The 24,410-nt window shown below is 50.1% G+C and overlaps 1 protein-coding gene across 2 annotated transcripts; it reads left to right on the forward strand.

The window, feature by feature from the left end:
- Positions 1–998: 998 nt before the first annotated feature.
- On the forward strand, positions 999–8,330 carry CHST12 (carbohydrate sulfotransferase 12). Of its 2 annotated transcripts, none has more exons than XM_056337697.1 (2): positions 999–1,224; positions 6,561–8,330. In XM_056337697.1, exon 2 carries the CDS (start codon positions 6,656–6,658, stop codon positions 7,913–7,915), a length of 1,260 nt encoding a protein of 419 aa, XP_056193672.1. In that variant the 5' UTR covers positions 999–1,224; positions 6,561–6,655; the 3' UTR covers positions 7,916–8,330. The 2 variants fall into 2 exon arrangements, with proteins under 2 accessions (XP_056193672.1, XP_056193673.1); XM_056337698.1 differs by lacking the exon at positions 999–1,224 and adding an exon at positions 1,338–1,462.
- Positions 8,331–24,410: the final 16,080 nt, after the last annotated feature.

Below are 24,410 nucleotides of genomic sequence, written 5' to 3' on the forward strand. Positions count from 1 at the left end.
GTTTGGAGCTATTTCATACAAAAAGTGGGACATTTGAGCTGAATGCATCAGTTTGAGGCTGTATCTCTGAAGGGGAGGTTGTGCAACAAAGAGTTTGACACTTTGCCATGACTGTTGTGAAGCCTAGGAAGCCACATGATGTGCTAATTTCCCTGTTTGTAAAACCTGTGTTTCAAGTTTGTTAATAAATGTAAAAGTTGGGGGTTGAGAGCTTGCAGGTGGAATCTGTGAATTATCAGTTGTAGCTTTGATAACTGCTGCAGGTGGGACTGCAGCCCATCTCCTGCGCAAGGTGGGCCCATGCTCATTTTCAGTGCTGGGCTAACAGAGCTTTGCTTCTGTTCTTCTCCATTGCAAGTAAGAGTAGCAAAGGGAGCTTCAACCGTTCCGGGCTTTTCAAGCAGCGTTTTCCAGCCTTGCTGCATCCAGATATCTATACTTTGCTCATAATAAAGCCTGCAGGGCTGGAACCCAAAAGGCTGGGGTTTCTTCCACAGAACAGCTTGGAACTGGCTACGTCTTACAGTGAGCTCCAGCTAGGAGCACTGATGGGTGTCAGGATGCTGTGTCCATCTTGGGACAGGGACTGTTGCCACCACAGCCACTGCTGGCTCATCGTCGTCCTGTCACCGGGGCAGGGCAGATGCTGGATGGTGGATTCTTGTCTCTGCACACCCGGTTTGCAGGGAAATTAAATACCCACGCAGGGTTGCGGTGTGGTGTGAGACCTCGGCGCAACCTGTACGACTTAAAAAATGAGGTTTAGGTTGAACCTTCCTCGCGTAATCGCTGGGAGCGGGCTCTGGCAAGGCAGCCACCTCAGGGCGCTCTGAGGGGAGAGCCGCCTCCTCAGGGCGGCCGCGCGCGCTTCCCGCCGCAGCCTCGGTCGCGCTGGGGTGGCGGGAAGCAGCCGGGCGCTGCTCCCCACCGGGGCGGCCCCTCCGCTCCCGGCCTGGCCTAGGGCCCCTCCCGGCGGGCGGCCCGCACCGACGGCGCCTCAGGGCCCGGCTCCCGGCAGCGGGGCGCGCCGGCAGGCCGCGGCAGCGGGGCAGGGCGGGCCACGGCCTCCCGCCGGCGGGCGGAGCGGCGCCTGCGCCGCGGCCCCGCGGGGACCCCCGTGCCCGGCGTCTCGCGAGAGGCGGCGGCGCCCGGGTAGCGGCGGGACGGGGACGGGCAGCGGGAGGCGGCGGAGCGGCGAGGAAGGCTGCGTTGCCCGGCCGGGAGGTGAGCGCGGGGCCGCCCACGGCGGGGTGTGGACGGCCTCCGCCCGCGGACGGGGCAGGCCCCGGGGGTCGGCGCCTGAGGGGACGGCTTGGGGGGCAGCGGGGCGCGGGCGAGGCGGTCCCGGCGGGGGGTGCCGCCCCGCGGTGGGGCCGGACGAGCTCCGGTTTTGAGCCTCAGCGGGGGCGCGGCGACCCCTGCGCTGGTCTCTCCGCTTTGCCCGGCGGCCGTGGTGTGCTAGGTAGGGTGCAGCGCCGGCCGGGACTGGGGGCGGGCGGGCTGCGGGCGGCTCTGCCGGTTCCTTTTCGCTGAAGCATGACGGACCAGCGTTCGTGTTGCCGCCGGCGCTGGGCCCGTTCTGCAGCGTTGCCTCCGGGCTCGGGGGCTGCCGCGGTCCGGGCGGCTGCACAAGCACAGCCGGGCGGCAGCCGCCCCGGCGGAGCGCGGCTCTCGGCGTGGCTGCACGGAGGCAGCCGCGAACGGCGTTAGTCCCGCCTGAACTTCAGGCACAAAACTTCGCTGCGAGCTGAACTGCGTACAGCGCCCTACTCGGCTGGAAGGAGGTCCCCGGCGGGCACACGCCGGCGGGGCGAGCAACGGGCTCTGCCTCCTGGCCCCGGCCACCACATCCAGCAGCCGCCCAGGGGTTTGCTCGCCCAGGCTGCGGCCGCCGGGGCCCATCCTGCCCCTGCCAGGCCAGGAGCGGCGAGTTCGCAGCTCCTGAAGTGTGTGACAGAGGGAGCGACCCAACGGGATGTGCTGCGAGTTTGGGAGTTTCTTCCTGGAAAGCTTAGAAATTGGTTATTGAGGCAACTTGCATGTATGGGTATTAAAACAGCACTGCCAAGCCTGTATAGAGCAGCCTTTGTGACAGCAGTGGGAGGGAAGGCTCTGGGTTAGCTGTGTAGATGAGGATGTATTGTTGTGGGTCTCTAGTGTATGTATGTGAGGCTGGGGTAAAACATGCAATGCAAGCCCTATTCTTTGTTTCAGGTATGCATTTATGCTAATGTAACTGCTGATACCCTTACATGGGTTAAAACACCCTGTTCTGCAAACGGTGCTATATTCTGGAAAGCTGTGGAGAAGCAATTTATTGATTGATGCCAAGCACATGAAAATAATATCTGGTTGTTGGTACAGGTCTGTCTGCTTTGGCTGATGGGAGCTCATTTGCCTGCACCTGCAGGAGGTTAAATTGGTTCCATTTCTCTAGAGGCTGGTTATTCCCTAGGTGTAACTGGTAGCAGGTGTGTACCATGATATGTGTAGAGGTGGCTGCATGGATGGAGTGAATGCTGGTGAATGCAGGTGCCCCGGGGGAACGTATCCATTTGAATTTGCCTTTTTTTTTAAGTTCTCATTCCACCTCTTTCCATCTTCAGAAGCAGGTGAAGCCCAAGCAAGTTACCCAAAATCCCATATCCTCTTATGTTAAAAGGAGTGGTCACTGGAGGAGGTGAGCTGGTGCTTGGTGCCTGACCTGTGCTGTGCACTTCCCCATGGGGACTTAGGAGAAGTGGGAGAGGGACTAGCCTGGGGAAACACAAAGCAAGAAGAGATGGAATCTGCACCCAAGCCTTTGGAGGCACAGTCACTTCAAAACCATCACTATTCAGACATGAGTTATTGTCCCCTGTTTCCAGTACATACCCGTGTGTAAGCTCCTGTATTTTCTTTAGGCTGTACTGCTCCTCTAAGTGAGCTGGACTTTGTTTCAGTTTCAAAGAGAGGCTGTGAGAGGATGTAGTCCTCGCAGAAATCGGAGAGGAGTGGAAGAAAGAGACAGGAATTATGTAATCTCATGTTTGCCCTGAGAACAAATAGTTACAGTTGGGCTGTGAAGTGCAAATAAGGTTTCCAAATCCCTGAGGAGTTGCATCTGTAATAGTTTTTGCAATAATAGCACTGGGGACACATAGCCCCGTTCTGGTTTTAAATGTGAGTTCGAGAGGTCATTACGTGATATGGCAGCTTGTGATACGAGAGGATGGGACCAGTGACCTTGGCCCTCAGTGCCTATCTCAGGCCTGGGGTGCGGAGAAGAGTCTGCTTCACACCCAGGCTGGCTTCAGGTTGGAGATGATCATGGGATGGCTGCTCAGGAGGCTCTGTAGGATGGTTATAGCACTTGGTCCATTTCCCAGTTTGCCAGCGTCATGTCACAGAAGCAGCTTTGTGTGGATACTGGTGCACGTTCTTGTTGGCTGGTGACTTTGGGTTAAACTTGAATGTAAATTCTTGGCTCCACTTGGAGGCTTTTCCTTTTGATTCTGGCAAGGGGAGGATGGAGGCGTGTTCCCTCTGATGTGTACAGAGACCTCTAATTTTTGCTTTCGGTCTGGCATCTTTTATGAAGTGCTCAGGAGGAGGATGTATTGTAGTCAATAGAGTAACTGTTTTCTGCAGCGTTTTTCTCGTGAGGGGGAATAAGCTGTGTTACTGCTTTTTTCCAGGATTCCTCTCTGGCACTGATAGAGTTAATAGAAGTGGAGTCATTTCGATTCTGTGCTGCTCGCTGCCGTACATCTTGGAAAAGCCAAACTCTCTGGCAGGCCTGCGTGCTGTGTCCTGAAAAGCAGGCTCGAGCCCTTGGGGTGCACTCGGTAAAGCTACATTATGGTGGTGGTGGCTTTGACAAAGAGCCCTCCTTCCGTTTGCCTGAGGAATGTGTGTGCCACACACAGCGTCTCATTTGCTTCTGTCGCTGCTGCTGAGAGGGATGATCTGTCTGCGCCAAGGTGGGACAGCTTTGCAGAAATGCTAGCAGGCTGCTGTGCTGCCCGGAGCTGTGGAGACTGCTGGGTATAGGGATGGCAGAAAGGGATGCTCCGTGCAGTTTTCTGGGCTTGCTGCATTCCAGCCAGCCTAAAGGTCTCAAGCAGCGTTGGAAGCACAGTGTGCTAGGGATTATATGCGCAGTGGGCATCCTATTCATCCAGAATAGGAAGCAGTCCCTGCCCTGAACAGCTAACCAACTCAAAAGCAAGAACAGATTTAGGCAAAACGCAAACCCAGAAGTGTGCCAAGCAGTAGGCTTGGCAGCATCACACCATTATCTTCTGCTGTTGGATTGAGATGCTTGGCCTGAAGTGCTGACACACAGATGTAATTTGCCCCTTCTTTAACTTTGTGCTCATCTCTCTGGGTGTTCCTTCTTATATCTGCTCCATCTTCAATCTTGACTAGCTAAATGTAGAAGATTACTGCTGAGTAATACCTGCTTCTTGCTCTGCAGAGTGCAAAGTGTTATGTCTGCAGTTCCTTCACCTCCTCTTCGCATGTAGAATAAGAGCCTGGCTCCAGGAAACACAGCGTTTGGTGTTGTAGTGCAAAGCCATGTGTTAGGCTACAGCTACACTGAATTTCTGGCTCTCACTACTACTTCTGAAGTGTAAATAAATACACCCGGGTGGAAAAAAACTAAATACTCAGTCCTGCATTTTATATCTTTTGGGACAAGCTGAGCAAATACTTTGATATGTAACTGTATCTGCTATTGTTCCTGGTTGTTACTAAATTCTGGTCTAATGCTTTTTTTCTAGTATTTGAAACCAGGACTTTGATTGTTAAATCTGGCATCCCTGAGGCATAAGCACAGCCACAAAGATGGCTCTTTAGGCAAGTTGTTCAGTGCAAGGCTGCTGTGAGCTTCAAAGGTGCTGAGCACGTTTCTCCCGGGAATGACAGAGCTTGGCACTTTTGCCTATCTGGACTCTCAGGTTCTTTGCATCCCTGTACAGGGTGGGGTCGATGCTGTTTAAGAGTGGCATGTGAACTGCCTTGGGAGCAACCTCCATGTTTCTGGAGGAAGAGAGACCCCAGTCTTCATTTTGAAAAGCTTTTCAGGACAGCTTACCCTGAAGTGGCTTTGTTTTCAGAGCTGGTGTTCGCAGCGTTTGCCCTGAAGTCATTAGAAAGAATGAGAATGTCCGCAGAAAGGGCGGCTCTTGTTTTCTATCAGTAGATGCTGTTCTGTGTTGATAATCAGGGGCTGGACTGTGTTTGGAGGGGAGATTAGAGTGACTACTTTTTGCTTGTCTTCTGACGTTAAACCTAGCAGAGAGAGACTGTAAAACACCCAACCTTGGTTTCTCTCTCAAAATATCAGATAGCTGCTCCTCACTTTATGTTGTTGTTGTTCCCTGGCTGTAGGCACTGGCTCCTTGATCACTTGGGGAGAGAGCAAGGCTGGTTTGCCAGCCTGCCTCTGCTCGGAGCCTTGGACCAGAAAACATGCAACAGGGTGAGTAGACAGATCTCCCTTGAGGAGCTTTCTGGTGGAAAGGTGCTGGGAGTCAGCAGGGAAGCAGGGAAAAGATGAGACTGGTTGAAGTAAAACCAAATCTGCTGCACCCTCCAAAAAAGTTCTTCTGAATTACCCTTGTAACAGCCTGTCTTTGGTGGTCAAGGGTTGTTAGGGATGAGTGGGATAGAAATATAAGTTATGTTAAACCAGGAAAAGAGGTCCTGACTCAACAGAGTCCAGGTATGGACAAAGATTTACCAGGGCATCCTTGATCTTGGAAATCATTCAGTTAAAAGTGATCATTCCTTTAGATCTTTATTGATGTGTGGCTCTTACTGGGACCGTGTCCCTTTTGCGGGTTTTTGTAGGAAAACTGCGTTCTCTGTTCTTGACAAAGTGAAGTAGCTACTAAGAAAGGTCATGGAGATGACATCTACTGGGTGCCTTCACACAGGTTAGATAAGGCGATATGTTCAGGTCAGTGGTGTTCTCTCAACAGGGGCTTGCTTTAGCCGCTGAGACAGTGGCATCTTCAATTATGTATTTATAGCTCCAATAAGGTCTTTGTTTTCAGCATGGTGGTAACAGAATATTTTCATGGGAAGATGAGACCACAGTGTGGAACCACAAGCTAAAGTCATGGATTGAGCCCTCTTTCTTCCTGTTGTGTGTTACGTATGTTTAAAAGTCAAGGAGATCTGAAAGGGAGTTGGCGCTGCATACTTTCTGTATATAGTTGTGGTTAATACTCTCAGACTTCCTTCTGTGATCTCTAGGCCTGAAATCTTTATATTTTATTTATTTTTTAAAATTAAAAAAGAGATTCTCTTGAAATCACTTGATTCTAGAAGCTTGAGATTGATAAAACCCCCATGATTGATATGGAAACTGGTAAAATTGCAAGATTATGCCGCCTTTTGGCCCATCAGCTTTTCTCCGTGGGGTCTCTGTGAGTACTGCAGACTCATGCAGCTCCCCCCATGTGGAAATCAATGGTCAGCCCCTCAACGAGTCTGGACTGTGCAAGGTTATTCTCTCCAAACCAGCACCATTAAGAGTTCAACTAACTTTTTTTCTGGTACCTTTCCAGGCTCCTGGTTTGCAGCGCCATGCTGGATCCCAAGCCTTACTCTGCAAGACAGAGATGAATCCAGGTGAAAGCCAGCTATCACAGTAGGTGTCAGGATGACCAAAGCACGGCTCCTCCGTCTCTCTGTGGTGCTGGTCTCCATCTTCATGATCCTCCTGATCATTGTGTACTGGGACAACGTGGGAACAGCTCACTTCTACCTACATACCTCCTTCTCCAGGCCTCATTCCCCAGGAGCCATCCCTGGTATCACGGCAGGTGAAGACTGGGAAGCCTTGCCAGATGTGGATGAATTTTTGGCAAAGCTGCTTAGTTCAAGCCTGAAACAGAATAGCTCTATCCCCCGAAAGACAGAACAGGTACTTGTCCAGGGCTCCAGCAAGCCTGTGGTGAGCAATTTGGAGGAGAATGTGAGGGGTTATGACTGGTCTACGCACAATGATAGAAACAGCTTGGACCAAGAGAAACTGCAGATAGAGAGGCAGAGAACGTTGCGGGAGTTTTGTGCCAATTCCAGCTTCACCTTCCCCACCAAGGAGCGCTCCTTTGACGACATCCCAAACTACGAGCTCAACCACCTGATTGTGGATGACCGCCACGGAATCATCTACTGTTATGTCCCCAAGGTAGCCTGCACCAACTGGAAACGGGTGATGATTGTGTTAAGTGAGAGCCTGCTGGACCAGGGGGTCCCATACCGGAACCCTCTGGATATCCCCCGGGAACACGTCCACAACACCAGCACCCACTTGACATTCAACAAATTCTGGCGCCGTTACGGGAAGTTCTCCCGGCACCTCATGAAGATCAAGCTGAAGAAGTACACCAAGTTCCTCTTTGTACGGGACCCTTTTGTCCGCCTCATCTCTGCCTTTCGCAGCAAATTTGAGCTGGAGAATGAGGAGTTCTACCGGCGTTTTGCCATACCCATGCTAAAACTGTACTCCAACCATACCAACCTTCCCACCTCTGTTAGTGAGGCCTTTGGGGCAGGCCTCAAAGTCTCCTTTTCTGACTTCATCCAGTACTTACTGGATCCCAGGACAGAGAAGATGGCCCCCTTCAATGAGCACTGGAGGCAGGTTTACCGTCTGTGCCATCCATGTCAGATAGACTATGATTTCATCGGAAAGCTGGAGACGCTGGATGAGGATGCTGCTTACCTATTGCAGCTCCTCAAAGTGGACAGGCTGCTTCGCTTCCCCCCCAGCTACCGGAATAGGACTGCCAGCAGCTGGGAAGATAACTGGTTTGCCAAAATCCCGTTGGCTTGGAGGCAGCAGCTGTACAAGCTTTATGAAGCAGATTTTGTACTCTTCGGCTACCCCAAGCCAGAGAACTTGCTTAAAGACTAAAAGTGATTGGGCAGTGGGTGTGGGAGGGAACATCTGAAATACCAAAAATGTTTAAAGCCTCCTCATTTTTGCTCTTAACTCCCTTCCCCATAAAGGTTGGTACAACGGAATATATTTTTTCTACCGCTTCCCCTTCCATTTTTGCAATAATGCCAGAGTCCAGGGTATTCCAGCCAGCTGTGCACATGCAGAAAATGCCAGGTTTTTTGTTATCATTTATTTTGTTTTTTAAAATGCCCCCATATTTTGCAATGGGTCGCTGCCCTTGGTTACTCTGCCAGTTGTGTCCTCCAGTAGCTTTTTATTAATACTTTTTAAAAATTAATATATTTAAGATATTTAATACAAACTGTGTGTTGTGGCAAAGGAAAGGAAGGAATAAAAAAAAAAAGTAAAAGAAAAACCCAAGAGATTATGCACTTGCCTCTGTGTGTTATCTCAGGGCTGCTGTTCCGAAGGTCCGAGGTTTGCAGAGCCCTCGGATTTCTTTGGGAGCTGATTTTGTCAGTGGTGCCTTCACCAGCTGTGTCTGCTGGTGGTGGCTCTGAGCTGGGCTCAGGGCAGATCGGGTGGGTCAGTGCCTGACTGTCACAGTCCTGGATGCATACCAGGGCTCCGGTGATGCGTGCTGCTTGTGGCTGGTGAGCGTGATGCCAAGGTCACAGGAAGGGAATGGCGGTTGAGAGCAGTGACAACAAGCCCCGTGACGTGTTTAAGGATGGCAGGTGGCCAGCGTGGTACCTCTGCGCTGCTTCATCTTTTGGCAGAGTGGTGGTGGGACTCAACTTTCCAAAAAGCTGAGCTTCCTCATCCCCTGTATTCCTTGCTAGTGCGGAACATCTTCCATGACATGTCTCGTTCCAGGATGGTGCCTGAAGTTCTTGGGGGTTGTGGCCTGCATGGATGGCGGAGCATGCTCTTGGGTGGACACGGTGTCCAGATATTGGCATCCAGGCTTCATACTGCAGCAGCTAAGGCAGAAACAGAGGTCGCTGTCGTAGCTGCTTACAGGACGGGGAGCTGGTGTGCTGCTCTGGCCTGGTCACCGCTGCGTACAGTGCGGGTCCCTTGAGAACTGTGCTATGTCCTCATTTCTGTGCATGCTTTAAGGGGAGGTGGCAAGGATGCAGATGCTTATCCCTGGAAGAAGAAGATCCAAAAGGTTTCTTTCAATAAACAAGCATCAAGGTGAACTCGAAGTTCATTTGTTTTCAGAGTGCCAGCTACTGCTTGTGATGCTGCATCCTCATCCGCTGCCTTTCTGTTTATACGGAATGACTGATGCAGATCTAATCATCTGCCTTGCTGGGACCTGCTGCAGGAGTGATGGTTGCCCACTGTGCTGGGAACACGTGGGCTGCTTCCTAAAGGAGATTAATGCTTTTGGAGAGACTTTTTGTGTCTCATCAGCTGAATCTGCTTCTCTTTTTCTCTCTGAATTGCTCTGCAAAAACTGTCTGCTTAGCAGATTGGGCAGGCAACTCTTTCAGAGCTGAAATGCATAATTATTTCCCTGGGCTGTGGATGCTATCGGTGATTAAGGTTCAGGGTCAGGCCTTGGGAAGCAGCCTTGTGTTTTGGGCAGACTTCTTTATGTTGGCCTTTTACTCAGTTTCTCTCCAAGGCCATTGGCAGACGTGACTTTTCCTCCCTCTCTCCTTGCTTCCCCAGCGTCTGTACACATACATCTTCTTGGTATTGCATGCTTTTCCTAGTGAATGCACTGTATCAAGCTTTTTAACCTATAAATGAAAGGTAATTGCTAGTAGTTATGCTCAAAACAAAGGGGTTGTTTCTCATTCCATTCGCGCCACTCTTCTGTAATTTCTGCAGAGATATTTGCAGTTTAAATGAGCCTGAAGCCATGATCAAGGTCTCTGTGCTTAGCTCTTCACAGCTTGGGGAAAAAGGAAGTGCCTGTTTCTGAGTCATTATTTAAAACTAATAATAGAAAAGTGTTGATCTATTCAATTTTTTTCCAGTTACCAGCTTAATTGCCGCAAAACAAAGTTTTTGAGAATCTCGTCTCTTGTAATGAGTAATCCCGGGAGTCTCTTGGTTTCTGCTACATTTACATTTCTTCAGGGTGGGTTCATGTTGCTCTTCAAAGATACAGCATGAATGTTTTTTCATCTCTTGTCTTTACAAAGTGTTTATTTTTTCTCTGTTTTAATTTAAATTTAATTGCTGTTTAGTATGTGTAGACGTGAGTGACTGGGACCGTAACGCAGATGCTTCCTTCCAGCTGCTTCCCTCGCACCTCTTGATCTGGGCCTGTCTCTTCCTGCCCCTCTGACCAGTGCTTAGCCAGTGCACCCCAGTGACGCCAGCTCGCCCTGCAAACCAGCTGCTGCCTCTTCGTCCGTGGTTGTCCTGTGATTCATGGCCATGGCTTGTCCCAGGCGAGAGCCCAGGAGCATCTTTTCAAGGTCACTGGCTGTCAGTCATCTGAGGCAGAGGAGGAATGGGTTGCAGGGTGGTTTTTTTGGCATTGTTTTTGGCAGCAAGGTCTTGGCTGTGCAGTTGGCAGAGAAGGTGCAAAATGGCTGCAAATCCTGCCCGACAGCTGCTCCGTGTGATGTGAGAGTGTGTCCTCTCCTTATGGCTGCCTTGTAATTTAACAGCAATGGAAGAAAAAGCTCTCCCTTCCTTTGTGAATACTGGCTAGAGAGGGGAGACATGGATGCACTGACTTCTCTCTCCCTGTCCAAAGCTGGATAAAGGGGGTAAATTCCAGCATTATGTGCTATAACCACCCTGCATCACGCTAAGGTCCAAAGCAGCCCATGTGCAAGGTTCAGCAGGCTGCCTGCATCCCAATGGCTTCCTCAGCCCCTCTAAGTGCCGCAGTCAGGCAAGTGTATGGATGGCATAAGGCCACTGGGGGCTCTGTCGTCTTATTTTCCCTCTTTCACCCCATCAAGTCCAGCTTTCGTTGACATATAAGACATGTTAGTATTTGTGGACCCACACCCAACCAACATGCTGGATGCTTTCAGCTCTCTCCTCATTACCACACTTCAGAGCATGTGCTGGGAGAAGCAGTAAAGCTCAAGTGGAGAGGGTTCACGTTGCAGTCGATGGTTTCTGGGTTTAAAACTTCTTGTTTCTTGCTGCTCTGTTCTTTTGAAGCCCTCCTTCCCCACCCTTCCACCACTGTGAATGTATTGTTGAGAAGTCAAAGGGGATCCAGGCTGTGCTGAGCTTTGTGGTAGGACCACTGGGTTGCCAGAACTGGGATGTAGCCTACAGCTTTAGGAATGCGCATTTTTTGTGGGTTTCTTGCTCTGTTCTGATGATGTAAAAGGCAGGGGGAGGGGGAAGGACAAAGAGTTCAACCAGCCATGCTTCCTTCCCCCCTGGTTTCCTAAAGGAGCTGGAATTTGGTATTTGACAAATAATGGCAGAATGATTGGAAAGGGCAGGCGGTATGCATCTGTGCTGGCCTGAAGTCAGAAGAGAACTAAAAATCCTGGAGTGTAGATGGTTATGATGCTAGTATTGATTCTATAAGGGCTGGAAAAATGCTTTGAAGCAGCCTTTTTGTGTCTGAATAAACCTGGCTTTGTCATTTCGTGCTCAGCCTGCAAAGTTACATCCTGTTCCCCTCCTGGCTTGCTTTTCCCTGGGGTTGACCACTTGGCCAAAGTCAGCATGGAGTTTCTAACCAGGCAGAACTGACGTGTAGATGCAAAAATAACCTGGGGGTTGACCAAGGTGTTTTGATCTGGGTAGAACTGAGACCAGCTTTAGCGCGCTAGCTCAGTGTTTAAGCAAAAGTCTTTACACAACCACTGAACAAACTCTGTCCCTTGCTGTTTGATGCTGCATTCACTGCTATGGTAGAACATTTGTGACCTGGCCCTGCAGCCCCTGTGTCCTCCAGGGAAGGACTGTCAGGCCTCGGAGCTCTTTGCATTTTGAGCAGTGACATGGCTTTACCAGGGTACGGGATGTCCTTAACACATGGGTACCTTAACACATGGGTACCTTTGCATCTCGGTAGTTTTTGTCTTAACCCTTTAAATTCACTTGTGGTTTAGGGGGACAAAATTGCAAACCCTTTACGCATGAACAACTGAGATTTGCCCTGGGATAATGTGCGAGATGAAGTGTTTTGGCTGTGTGTTTTGCATCCCTCAAGGTGGCACTGGCAGGATAGAGGGCAGGGGATGAATGGTAGCATTGAAAGGGGGGCGAAGAAAAGCTAGTTTGTTCCTCCTTATGTAAGCTGGACCTTCGTGGCAGCCCGCGGGGAAAGCCGGTGACTTGGCAGGGTGCTGCTTGGCTGTGGTGCAGAACGGTGCCAGGGAGGGTGCGGGGTGTGGTGACTTACAAGCAGGCCGTGTTGCTTGAATTTAAGGGCTTGCCCATGTTGGTCTTGCTCCTAAGCCCTCTAGTCAAGGGCAGGAAGGGAATAAAAAGCAGAATTTAATAAAGCCATCGATACCTGGCTGTTTGGGGAAGAGATGAGGAGGCTGGGTGGCACACTCCCCTTGATTAAATCAAATTGGGAATGTGGCTTGGACTGCGGAGATAGAGGTTTGTCCTTGTGGGAGCTGGGTAGCATTTGGCCTGGGTGCCGTGGGAGGGCCCAGTGCTGGGACGGGAGCAGTGCGGGGGAGCCCTGTGCCAGGACAGGAGCGATGTGGGGGAGCCTGGTGCCAGGATGGGAGCGATGTGGGGGAGCCCGGGATGGGACGGGAGTGATGCTCAGCAGGGCAGTGGAGCTGGCTGAGCCTCTTGCTACAGTTGCTGTGTCTGTGTGAGGTGCTGTTGGATCTGGGGCTGTGTGGCTGCTCTGCAGTGGCCCATCTGAAACACATTTTCTGTTCCTGAGTTCTGACAAGTGCTGCTGCCGCTCCCCCCAGCCTGGCTCCCATGGCAGCAGGAGACCAGCTTTCACACCCGCTGACAGCAGCGACTCCTGTCGCGGGTGCCCTGTGAAACCATTGTGCAAAGCACCACTGGAACCTGCAGGCAGGCTCTGGCGCTCAGCAGGAGCTTTTATTTGTGCAACCTGTGTTGCAGGTCGTGTCCAGCCTTTGGGTTACAAGGGGCTGCAGTATGGGGCATCTGAATACACTTAAACAGTGAGTGACACCCCACACCCCTACTCCTGCCTGCTGGCTTACTGCTGGAGCTGGGAATCAGGCCCTGCTGCCTTTTCCCTGCGAGACGTGAGGTTTTTTTCCCTTGTCTCTTCTCAGTGTCCTCTGTCTGGCACTTACCAGTGTCCCCTCCAGCATCCTGACGTGCTGTGGTGCCTTCCCATGGGGCTGGCTGTGGTGGCCCGATGTCTTCACAGCCCTGCTTTGTCTTGTTGTTTGTGGTTTTGCCTCATTCAGGGATGGCTTAAAATATTTAAAAAAAATGAGAAGTGGAGAAGTTGTAGCAGCTGGTTCCTGTCAGGAGGGAGGTGTGGGATCAGCAGCCCGACCCTTGACAAGGAGGGAGGGAAGTTTCCACACCAAAACTCCCTGGATGTGTGTTTGGGCACCCTAAGCCAAACCTCTTTAAACTTGAGCCTTTCTTGCTTTTTAATGCTCAGAAAACACAGCTGCCCCGCCTGAAGATGGTGTTTCCTTGCCTGGGGAGGCTTTGGGTCACAGTCTCAGCTTCTCTTTCATGTCTTGTTTCTGCCCGGGGCAGCGCCAGCCAGAAGTGGGGGGTGATATATCTGTTTGCCAGCAGCGGAGTGTGAGCGTTTGGGCTCTCACCACCCACAGACCGACAGAAATGTGGTGAAATCAGGAGCAAACCTGACACTCAAGGCGATGGAAGCCCCTGAAGAAAGCTGTCGCAATATTCAATGGAAAGCAGTCACTTTTCTGCAGGTGTTTTGTTTCTTTGTGAGCCTTTGTGTTTCTTTGTGAGACTGGAAAATTAATTGCTGCTACAGAATGCCAAAGGCTCCAAAAAGCCACACAGAAAGAGGTGATTAAAAAATAATCTATGGTGCTAATGGAGAATGGTGCAGTAATTTTAGCAGGCTGCCCCAGAGGGGAAGCGGGCAGGCGAGCAGGGCTGTGCATCAGTCTTTGCTCACCGTTTATACCTTAAGACTACTGCTTTTTATTTCTTTGGCTTTTCAGGTGTTGATGTCCTTGCCATCTGGACCGTGAGGTTTGGACACGGCCGGTAGGGTCCATCACATTTGGAGAGAGATGACTCCCGGGCTGTGGTGGGATGCAGGGTGGCGGGAGATTCCCTTGCAGGGGCTGGTGTGAACACAGGTGTCACAAACCCAGGGACTGGTGCAATGGACTGTGTCCTCCTTCAAACCAAGAGGCAGAGCTGAGGAGCATGTTTTTCATTAGGAGTGCTGCTAATTGTTTGTTGTAAGCCCTTTGGTGAGTTACTCAAGCTGTGTTCTGTTTGTCCCCTGTAGTGGAGCTGTGGGAGATACCTCTGGAGCTGTTTTCTGAAGGGCTCTGGGGTGTGAGCTGTGTCCACGGGAGGTGTGGAGGTCTCCAGGAGGAGCAGTGCCTTGGGTGGGAATGTTGGAAGACAGGGCTGCAGCATTCAGCGCTGAAAGCCATGTAAAACTGCTTCAAACCAGACTTCTCTTACCACAGGGTGAGTCTGGAAGCTGTTGGCCTGAAAACTGTCTGTATTGATTCAAGCAGTACATACCCTTCAGAGAGCTCAAGGGCTTGTGTGGGTCTGTGGGCCAAACTGAGCTATGAAAATGCACAGAGGTCACGGCTCACCGTCCTGTGCTATCCCTGGCTGGCTTCCAGGCAGCTCGGGATGCAGGGGAGGCATGGCACATGCCATCCCTCTGAACAAAATGTCTGTCTTTATCTTGGAAAATGCTGGACATCCTTGAGCAGAGGGTGCTCAGCCAGCTAAGATGGCAGTAAGCAGTAGCGGGGCTGTTGCTTTTCGTCTAATGAAGGAGTTTGTAATTTTGTCTCAGGTTCTTATCCTTAGACTGTGCCTAACTGGGTGTCAGACTGTGCCAGTATCAAAATACTCCCAGCCTTGCCCAGCCCCCGTGTTAATGAAGGAGACTTTTCCTGACCCACCAGGCAGTGCCTTCACGAATCCCATGTTTTATCCCCCAGGCAGATGGAACACACGCAGCTTTGGCAAAGCCACTTTATGTGGCAGAGAATCTGCCGTTTCAGTGTTTATTTCTCTGTTGTTGCAGGAATTCAAAATGGGTGGAAGAAAATGCCATCGGGATTGACTCTTGTTTTGTTTGGACCCTGGACAGGTCTCTGGAAAACATAGGAGGAGCGCAGGGGACAGAAAAGAGCCAAGAAGATGTGTCAAAAAGACAGTGGCGGCCAAAAGTGTGGTCAGCAGGGAGTGGAGCAGGGCTGGGGATGCGGTTCTGAAGGATAGAAAGGGTGGGGGGAGTTGAGGGCATCTCCAAACAGAATGGGGATGCTACAGAGTGGGTAAATGCTGAGGGGAGGGAGAGGGGCTGCTGAGAAACCAAGTGCCATCTCCTGCAGCATGGAGACCTGCCCCATTTGCTTCCCCAGGGGTTGGGAGCAGGGACCAAAGCAGAGAAAAGAAATAATTGAATAAGTAAGCGATGAAAGCTTATCAGAATACAGTGGGCAAAATCCAAGGAGGCCTGATACACAATGCAGGTTCAGATTATCCAAAGTAGATGTGGCTTTGTGAATGATGGTGGGACTTGTAGGTTTGGACTGAATAAGCAGTTACTTAGAGGTAGACTAAAAATAGCAGTGGGCTAAGGTGCTTCTTGCGTGCACTGGGAGAGGAGGGCTTGCAGCTTCACCAGCTGCCAGGCTCTGCGAGCAGGGCAATGTCCATAGGGGATGGAGAGATGGTGGCCATGACCTTTCACATGCTGTTGGGCACCTCTGTCTATCTCCAGTTTTTCCCTCTCTCAACCTCTGTATGTCTGATTGATTTCAGACTGTATATTTTGGCTCTTGGGTAAATCAGAAGTGTTTGTCACCTAGAATGATCACGCTGAGAGTATAAAGCTTTTTAGAAAGCCTTCAGTGACCTTTAGCTAATGGGAAATCAATGAACTGAGTGTATATAAGCATTTCCCAAGTGCTGGGTAGTGCTGTGCACAGTGGGGACCCGCGCTGGCGTAGCACAGCTACCCGATAGTAGTCTGGGCACGCAGGTCTTCTGGATAAAGGTCTTGCATCAGCTCCAGATGACCTAGAGTTGTGGGTTTTGATTAACTTTACTTGCGTCTTATCTATTTTGAGTGTCAATGTATGTGCACATAATGTCAGGTGTCAGAATCAATCCACTATCCTGGGCTGGCGAACACATCTGAAATGTTTAAACAAACACATAAGTTTTTTGATAGGGTGAAATATATGCAAATTATGACCTTCTGTTTTCTATAAGCAGAGGATCATTTTTGTAATTACATTTAGTACGTTGCAATGGATTGTCATTTCTAGGATGGTCACACCTCCCTGTTAATGCAGTTTTGTTCTTCAGTTCTCCTAAGCAAGCCCCTGTTGTGGCCTGGGGATGCTTGTGCTGGGCAACCACCGGGCAAAAGCGGTTGTTGCGCTGGGTACGGGACAGTGAGGCTCCAGCAGTGGCTGAGGACACCCCTCTGGCTGTACATCCCTGAGCCTGCCTGCTTTTCTCTCTTCCAGCTACCGTTAGGAGCCAAAGAGTGAACCCAGCACACACAGACACGGCTGCTGTGTGCACCGGCCAGTTTTCACTGTGTGGATCCAGGGATTACAGCAAGTCCTTGGTTAGCAGGGCTGCGAGCTAATCCCTGCTTTGGAATGTTGGAATCGGGGTTGTGTTGGTTTTTCCTCTTCTTGTTTAGGTGCCTCACATCTGAGCTTTCTGGATTTCTTGGACTCTCAAAATAGCGTCTGTTTCCCGAGACCTGCCCGCTGCAACAGGAGAAAGACTGTATGGTGGACAGTAAAACTCGTTGCGTTATTCCACAGGTACTACTGAATCGAGGCAATTCTCAGATCAATTTTGCATCATATACACAGATTTTCCTGGGGAAAGTGAGGGTGCTAGGAGCCAGCCTGAAAACAAAAGCCCTTTGTAAGACCAGGACAAACCGTGTTTCTGTTCCACCCCACAGCACCAGGTAGGGGCAGAGCTGCAAGATGAAGCTGCGGTGTGGTGAGATCCCCTTTGCGTACCAGAACTGGGGTGGGTTGGGACCAGGTCCCCCAGCACAGCCATGGCTCCAGGCTACGGCATGATTTTGGGGAGCAAATCTGTTTTAAGTAAGATACAAAATGTCTTTCATCAACATGTGAGAATGTGAATTCAAGATGTCAGGGCAGGTTCCAGATGCTGTTGCACTTTGCATTTATTACATTTTTTAGAGCTTAGGAAAAAGGTCAGTGTGCTTGGATGCAGTTCCTGACTTTTGGAAAGTCTGCAGGTTTGCGAGTAATGCTTTTCATTTTATTTGTAATAGGAAAACAGCCTGCTTGCAAAGTTTGCCTTTGGAACCAAGATGCTAGCTGAAACCCAGCTCTTGAGTTTGTCAGTTTAGGCTAAAAAGACAGCTAGGGACAAGCTGGGTATTGTTTTGGTTTGGGGTTTTTTTTCTTTCTTTTTTGGTTTTTTCCTCCAATATACAGGAAAAAGCTTTCAGTATAGATTAGGTTGTTGTCAGTGTTAGCTTTTTTTTCTGGCTGTGCTCATTGGAAGGAAATTTCCAATACAGCATAGTTGCCAGATACAGATTCTTTGCTGGAACATTTTGATTAAAATATTCTGACTTGCTCCTTGTAGTGATGCCATTTAGTGCGAGAACACACAGCAATTGGCTGCTTTGTTCTTAATACTGAACTTGATGTTTTCTTTATTTTTGTTGGGATTTTTTTTGCTGGTGTTTGCTTTCGACAAGCCTGTTATCACACTACAGAGATTGTGATGCCGCTTGGGTGTCCACAAAATAAAGTATTTCTGTAGGGTCCTTTCTTGGCCCTTCTTTAGATCTGTGTAGTGCTGGAAGTCAGGAGCAATGGCAGGAGGAATCCCATTAGGATGGAGTTAATATGCTGGTGAAGGACCAACATGGGCAAGGTGCTGGAGACAACCTGTGTTTTCTCTGATCTCCGGATCTTCTTCCTTCTGCGAGTCAGACACTGTGTATTTGCCTCCAGGATCTCGTTAGTGCCTTCCCAGTAAAAATGGGGAAACTACACGTGTTTGGCTTGATCTGCTTGACCCTGGCAAGGCATTGCCGAGGCAATTGTGCTACTGCAGCTCACTGCCCTGCAGCTGCAAGGCTTGACAGCGTGGTGCCACGACATTGCTCTTCTCAGCCTTTTTAGACTGTTCCCCAAAGATAGCATGAGCTGGATTTGAATTTGTTTTTCTTCTTTTCTTGTTTGGTCAAAAGCGACGGGGGATATTTCCCCCCTGAAAGAACAGCAGTGTTTGGTTTGAGAAAGGATGAGGTCAAGAAAAGGCAGGAAGAGGCTGTCTCATTGTGTTTTCGGTTACTCGAGTGCTCTTTTGCACCTGCACCAGACTTCCACTGGTGAGAACTGGGGCTTTGCTGGGCTCCCAGAACAGTGCTGTCAGAGAGGAAATATCTTCCGCTCCCCAGTCGCGTCCTGTGTTTTCCTTCTCACTCTGTCATCACTTTGCAGAGTATAATCCCGAGATCACATCCATCCCTCCAAGGTCTCCGGAGCTACTCCGAGTGGGCAGCTGTGTCTGTAAACCCACCGTAGCGTGGGGCAGGCACCACCAGCTCCAGCCCCAAAGTGACGCAGCTGAAATCAGCTCCTCAGCAGGATTTTTCTGGCTCAGAGCTGTATCACATCTATACTGTTTCCACTTCTGCAGTTAGCCTGGAGGTGGTTTCGCCTCGTGTGCTGTAAAACTGCCTTTACGACTACAGCGTTGACATAAGCAACTCGAGCTGAATTTATGGGCAGGTAAAGCTGTGTCTCCTTCTGCAAGTGCAGCCACCGCCTGGCACATAACTTCTGTGCCTTCCAAAACACACTGTGGCATGGAAGGGGACGAAAAACCCAGGATTAGTCGTGTCAAGTCTTTGAGCGTCTTGGCTCATGTCAGTGGGGCTTCATTCCCCATGCCGGGGAAAATGCGTGGGTTTATGCTTCTTGTTTCTTACCAGTAGCAGAACAGACAAGAGCTGGGGTGAGGGATGGAGAGGGGCTTTCCCGTCACTCCCTGCTGGGGATGGGGAAGAGGTTAGCACATGTGCCAGGCTGCAGGGGCCATCAGCTCTGGGATTTGTGCCCAGGCAATGCCAGCCCCTGCGGGCTGCTGCTTTCCGATGGGCAGGCGGGCACTGGAGCAGTGACGTGTTTTTATTACTGCACAGCACAGGCTTACCAGGAGTTTGGGCTGGAAGGCTGCAAGGCTTTTAACGTTTGATGTTTACACAGCCATCACCCTTGTGTTCCTGGCCCTCCTCAGGCCCGGAGAGTCGAAATCACCAGCAGCGAAGGGATTAACAGGCAGGTGATTTTAAGGGCTCCCTTCCCATTAGGGACATGTCTCCTGGGTTTTTTTTTTTCAGTGAAGTTCTCTGCAAATAAAGAGAAATTTTGCAAAATTGGAAGTTTAAGAATAAAAAAGAAGGAAGGAAGAATAAAAGAATTTGAAGAATAAAAGATTACTTTTAAGAAAAGAAAAAAAATTAAGAATAAAAAAGGAAACCGAATTGACAGGTCATGCTTCTGGGCTTTTTCAATGGCAGTTTAATACAAATAGATTCCTCTGTGTAAATGTGTTGGAGCTGCCTTTGCATTGCCTTTCCCAAGAGTAGAGGGCTCCAGGAATGTGGCTGTTTCCAAAGGCTGAGATACATGCCTAAGAGGTGAAGGGTGTTCCATTCTTAGTTCTGCATCTGGGCCAGGCTCTGATCTTCAGTGAGTCACTTATCTGCTTGATGCCTCCAGTTTTCCTGAGGTTACAACTACTAACTTATTTCTAAGGATTCGGAAACTCTCGGTTCAGACAGATACAGAGGCTTACAGAAAACATGGGTTTGGTTAATGGCTGCAACAATGAAATGGTTTCAGTTACTTACTACCCTGGGCTGTGGTTACATGGCAAGTTAAGCAAACAATTAGGTTACTGCGGCGGTGCCTGCAGGGAGGTACTGACCCATTAAAAATCTTGTTTTGCCGGACACCTTGTACAGAGGTCTTAGTTTGTGCTAGTTATCCTTAATCTAAATCATGTGTATTTGATAGCTTAGTGTGCTGCAGTTGGATCCTTTCCTGTTGTGTTTTTCAGGGATGTGTGGTACGTGCCTTGTATTAGCTCCAGAGCACTGTACACAGTATTTTTTGCATGCAATAGTCTCTGGATTTTAATAACTTACTGGGCAGGTCGATGGTAAGTTGACATCTGTCTAGTCCTATTGGCACGTCTTCGGTTTTATTTTGACTTGGCAAACTGTGGTGCAAAGCAGGCTTTATTCCTGCCAAACAATTTTTTTTCCTAGGGTGGGGTTTTGTTTTTTTTTTTCCTTTTCCTATTCCTTCTTTAACTTTGCCTTCTCTGCCTATTTTAAAGGATGCAGCAGGCTAGCCCCTGTTCTCCTTCCCTGCTCCCACATAGGCACCTTTGGAAGAGTACCACAGCCCCAATTTTGCAGTCTTTGCAGTTCGAGTGTGTTAGCTGGTGGTAGAGACCAGAGTACCTATTAGGACTGTGTTTAGCCTAGCGGTATTTGAGATTATATTTGAGCTGGTGGAGCTAGAAGAGGACTTCAGAGATGCTGGAGAAGAAAAGTTATTCCAATAAACCAATATACTCTCTGGAGCCCCAGGGGCAGCAAAAGAGAGAATAGAAATAGGTTATCTAAAGCCCAGGCAAATAAAATATTCTTATTATAACTCCATGGGCACTATGCCAGCTCTCTGTAAGCGATATTTCTCTTTGCATCTCGCTTTGCCAGTTAATTGGACATCTATTATTTCATGATTTCAGCAGGAAACATAGTCTGAGTGATGACTTTGGTACCCAGCCCAGTGCTACTGTGCACTTCGAGCCCTGAATTGTGGAAACGCTTCCAGTCGGTCTCTGCTCCTTCTCCAAATACGTATGTGAATTGTCAGTGCTGCTTGGTGACATTTTCTAGGGATGGCGGTTCTGTGACATGCTCCTGCAGCAGGCAGCTCTTTCTGTGATACTCAGGTCTCTGCAAGGATGGAGGGTGAAGGCAGCTCCTCCTTCCCCATCCGCTGTTCCTCTCCTTGTCCTGCCTGGGGACCGGTTTTGCTGCTCCCTCGAGGACATCGGGACAGTCTCACATGCCACTTGCAGGGATGCGGCAGCCCAGGGCTGGTCCCCCAGTGCCCAGTTCTCTCTGCCAGACTATTTCAGCGACAGTTACATCTGGAAGCGTTGGTGGAAGCAGCTAATTTTAAGCTGATACAATTTCTTTAATTGTTTTTCAAGATCCTGATTTTGTAAACAAGTTTATTTGCCCTTCCCACCTGACACTGGCGTTATCCACACAGCCGAGGAACGCAGACCAGTGTCTGAGCACAGTTATAGCTGCCTGCCCGGATGCTCCTAATGAATTGTTTGCAGACAAGGTTCAGACCTGCAATTACTCACAGAAATTATTCAGCAAATAGTTTTGAATAATGAATCCCTTTGAGAAATTTGAGCTGTTGTGCAGGCAGATTCCAGACAGAGAACATGCTCAGAAGTCCTAGCTTTTAACACATTTTCCCCTCTATTTGCCAAGCTGTGGAGTTGGCATAGTATCCTTTTCCGATACCTTCCCGTAGCATTAAACCGCTCCATCAGACACATGTGATTCAGGCTGAGAGCGCCCACTCAAGAGTCTCCTGCTCTGGTAGAGCTACGGGCACCCTGTGCCCCCAAGTCCTCCCACATCCCCTCCTGGATGGGGGTCTTGATTGCTGTTTTTCCAGTCCAGCTTCCCTGGAGTGAAGCAGTGGGGATGTCTTTGCCCATAGATGCTACCAGCAGTGCAGATCATTGAGGGTTGGAGAGTGGACCCTGCCTGGTGTCATGCCTCTTGGCCACAATTGCCTCTGTGATCTGCAAAATCTGCGTCTTAAATTGCTGCAGGGAGTTTGAGCAAAGGGGCTGTAGAAGTGCAAAAAGCCAGGAGAGATCTGGGTGAGAATTTGACATCCTGAGAGCTAAAAGAGGAGGAAAAAGCAGCTTGTGAGGTCAAGTTTCTGTGGATTCATCCCAGCTCCCACCTGCCAGACACTGAAGCACGGTGCATGACGTTTTATAGCTGGGGGGTGGAGAGCTTTTGGCAGAGAAAGCAGAAATGACTGACATCACTTTGTGAGCTGAGGTTGCTTGGTCCCTGAGTCCCATCGAGGCGCTGATTACTGTGGAATAAGAAGATGGCACTTGCCAGCAGGGAATCATGAGAGCAAGGAGCTGAGGACCTGGATATTTTTTTTCGGGGGGGGGGCAAGTGGCTTTCAATCGCCTGCTCTGGACCCTGGAACTGGCCAAAGTGGTGGATGCTGTAGGAAGGACAGGGCAGAACCTGTTAAGCATGCTGGTAAGTGAAGGACACAGATCTTAGGGTGAACAGGAGAGTTCAGCCTGGTGGCACAGTAATCTGATGGTTAAGTATTGGGGCCTGTCATTCACATGGCCCTAAGTCTTCTGTGTCCACTTTTACAGACCAGGGGAAGGCTCTGGCACCAAAGGGGAGAGGAGAGGTGATTCCCACAAACAGACCTGCTCGTGCCTGGTTGGGAGATGCGTTTGGGGTAAGGCTGGGGTTGTGGTCCAGATGGCCCCCCCCTGCACTTGCAACAGGGAGCGGCAGGAATCTCCCCTGTGTGAGACAAACCCTGCACGGTCAGGCTGCATCCGTGGGCCTGGGGGCCCTTCAGGGCCAAGTAGAAAGATTTGGGAGGTTGTGATGGGTGTCCTCTCCTCCACATGTGGCCCTGTCCCGTGGAGTCAAGGGATGGGCGTCCATAAAACCAGAGGTGATATTGCCGCAGCAGCAGGGTTTATGCATCCTCGCTCAGTGCCCCGAAGGATGGATCTCGGGGTTATCTTCCACTTACCCGTGAGCTCCCATTGAACTGGGGCTGGTTTCCAGCCCCCTCCCCTCAGGATTTGCCTTAGTGAATGCAGCAGCTGCACCTTTTAGACGCTTGTACGCAGCTACCTCTGCCTGGAGGTAGGGCAGGAATATAAATTAACTCCTGTCTCGGTTGGGGTCTATGCGTTTAGATTTGCAAATTCTGCATTTTCAACTGTGTTTGAAAACACCCCCCCTCCCAAAGCTCCCACAGCCCTTCTGAAGGGGCCGAGATGGGAAATTCCCTTTCTCAGGATGTTTTGCCACCTAGTGCCCAGCTGGGAAATCTCAGCCGGCAGCCAGCTCTGGGCAAAGCAGGGGCCTTCTGGGGGCGAAAGCACCAGGGGTGGCTTTTCCAGGAAAGTGTAAATATTTTAGGAAGCAAGGTGATACAGGAACCTGGATTTAGGGACTTCTGCGGGTGAGACTCATTGGTAGCCAACAGTGTTTATTGGTGTCTTCTTTCTGACAGCAGACCTCAAATTTTAAACTGTTCCACTGCTGTCATTCCTGTTGCATCCCTCAAAAGATGGTAGTGGGAAGAGTGAAGAAAGTAGAGAAGCAAAGACCTGTTGACCCAGGGGATGAGTATCACAAAGGGTGGTGGAGTTGGATGGGAAGAGAAATGGCAGGAAGGACAGGGGTGACCTGGGAGCATGTCAGGCATGAAAACAACTTGCGCCAGTCACCGGTCTGGGTCTGTCTTGGTTCCCTTGTCCTTCAGACAGCAGCTTGCTCCTGAGTGGTGAGGCTGAAGCTCTGAAGAAGCAGCCCTCTGCCAAGAGCATGTCTCACTGCTGTTCCCCTGCTGCTCAGGAGATGCTTGAAGAGAGGCTGGTGATGGATGAGACCTGTCTGTGTGGAACAGGCAGGAGGTCTGTCAAATAGCAAAGGAGAACAACAACACTACTGACCCAGACAGACCCAATACCAGAGCAAACTCCCTGTCTGCCTGGAAGGTAAATGATAGCAGCTGGGAAGCCAGACCTACGGTGGTTTCTCTCTCTCTCTCTCTCTCGTTGCGGACAGTTTGCAGATGATGGAGAAATGCCCTGTTGCTGGAGAAGGGTGAGAAGACAGAAGGTACAGATGGAGCTGAAGAACCACAGGTAAGCAAAGGCTGCCAGAGCATCCTATTTGTCTGTTAGTCAATGTGTCAGCTCTCTCACTTGCTGCCTCTCCTGTGGACAGGGCGTGGGCAGCACCTACAGCCATTTCTGACATAGGGATTTGGCATCTCTCACCAGCACCATGTTTCACTGGGAAAGGGGGACTTGGAGAGCCACTGTCAGAGGTGAATTCCTGCTGCAGTGAGACGCAGCCTTAAAATGGTACTTTGAAACTGTGAGGAGCAAGCACCACAGTGCCAGGGCAATGGCTTGGTGCTTTTGCTAGCCAGGAGCTGACCTAGGGAGAGAAAGTCCTGTCCTAAAGCAGCCTCTCACAAACAGCCCACCTGCATCTGGA

Source organism: Falco biarmicus, chromosome 4 (assembly GCF_023638135.1).
Source record: "Falco biarmicus isolate bFalBia1 chromosome 4, bFalBia1.pri, whole genome shotgun sequence".
Taxonomy (NCBI): domain Eukaryota; kingdom Metazoa; phylum Chordata; class Aves; order Falconiformes; family Falconidae; genus Falco; species Falco biarmicus.

What these genes read in the sequence shown, in the direction of transcription:
- CHST12 (XM_056337697.1), top strand. Translation starts at nt 6,656, where the DNA reads ATGACCAAAGCACGGCTCCTCCGTCTCTCTGTGGTGCTGGTCTCCATC.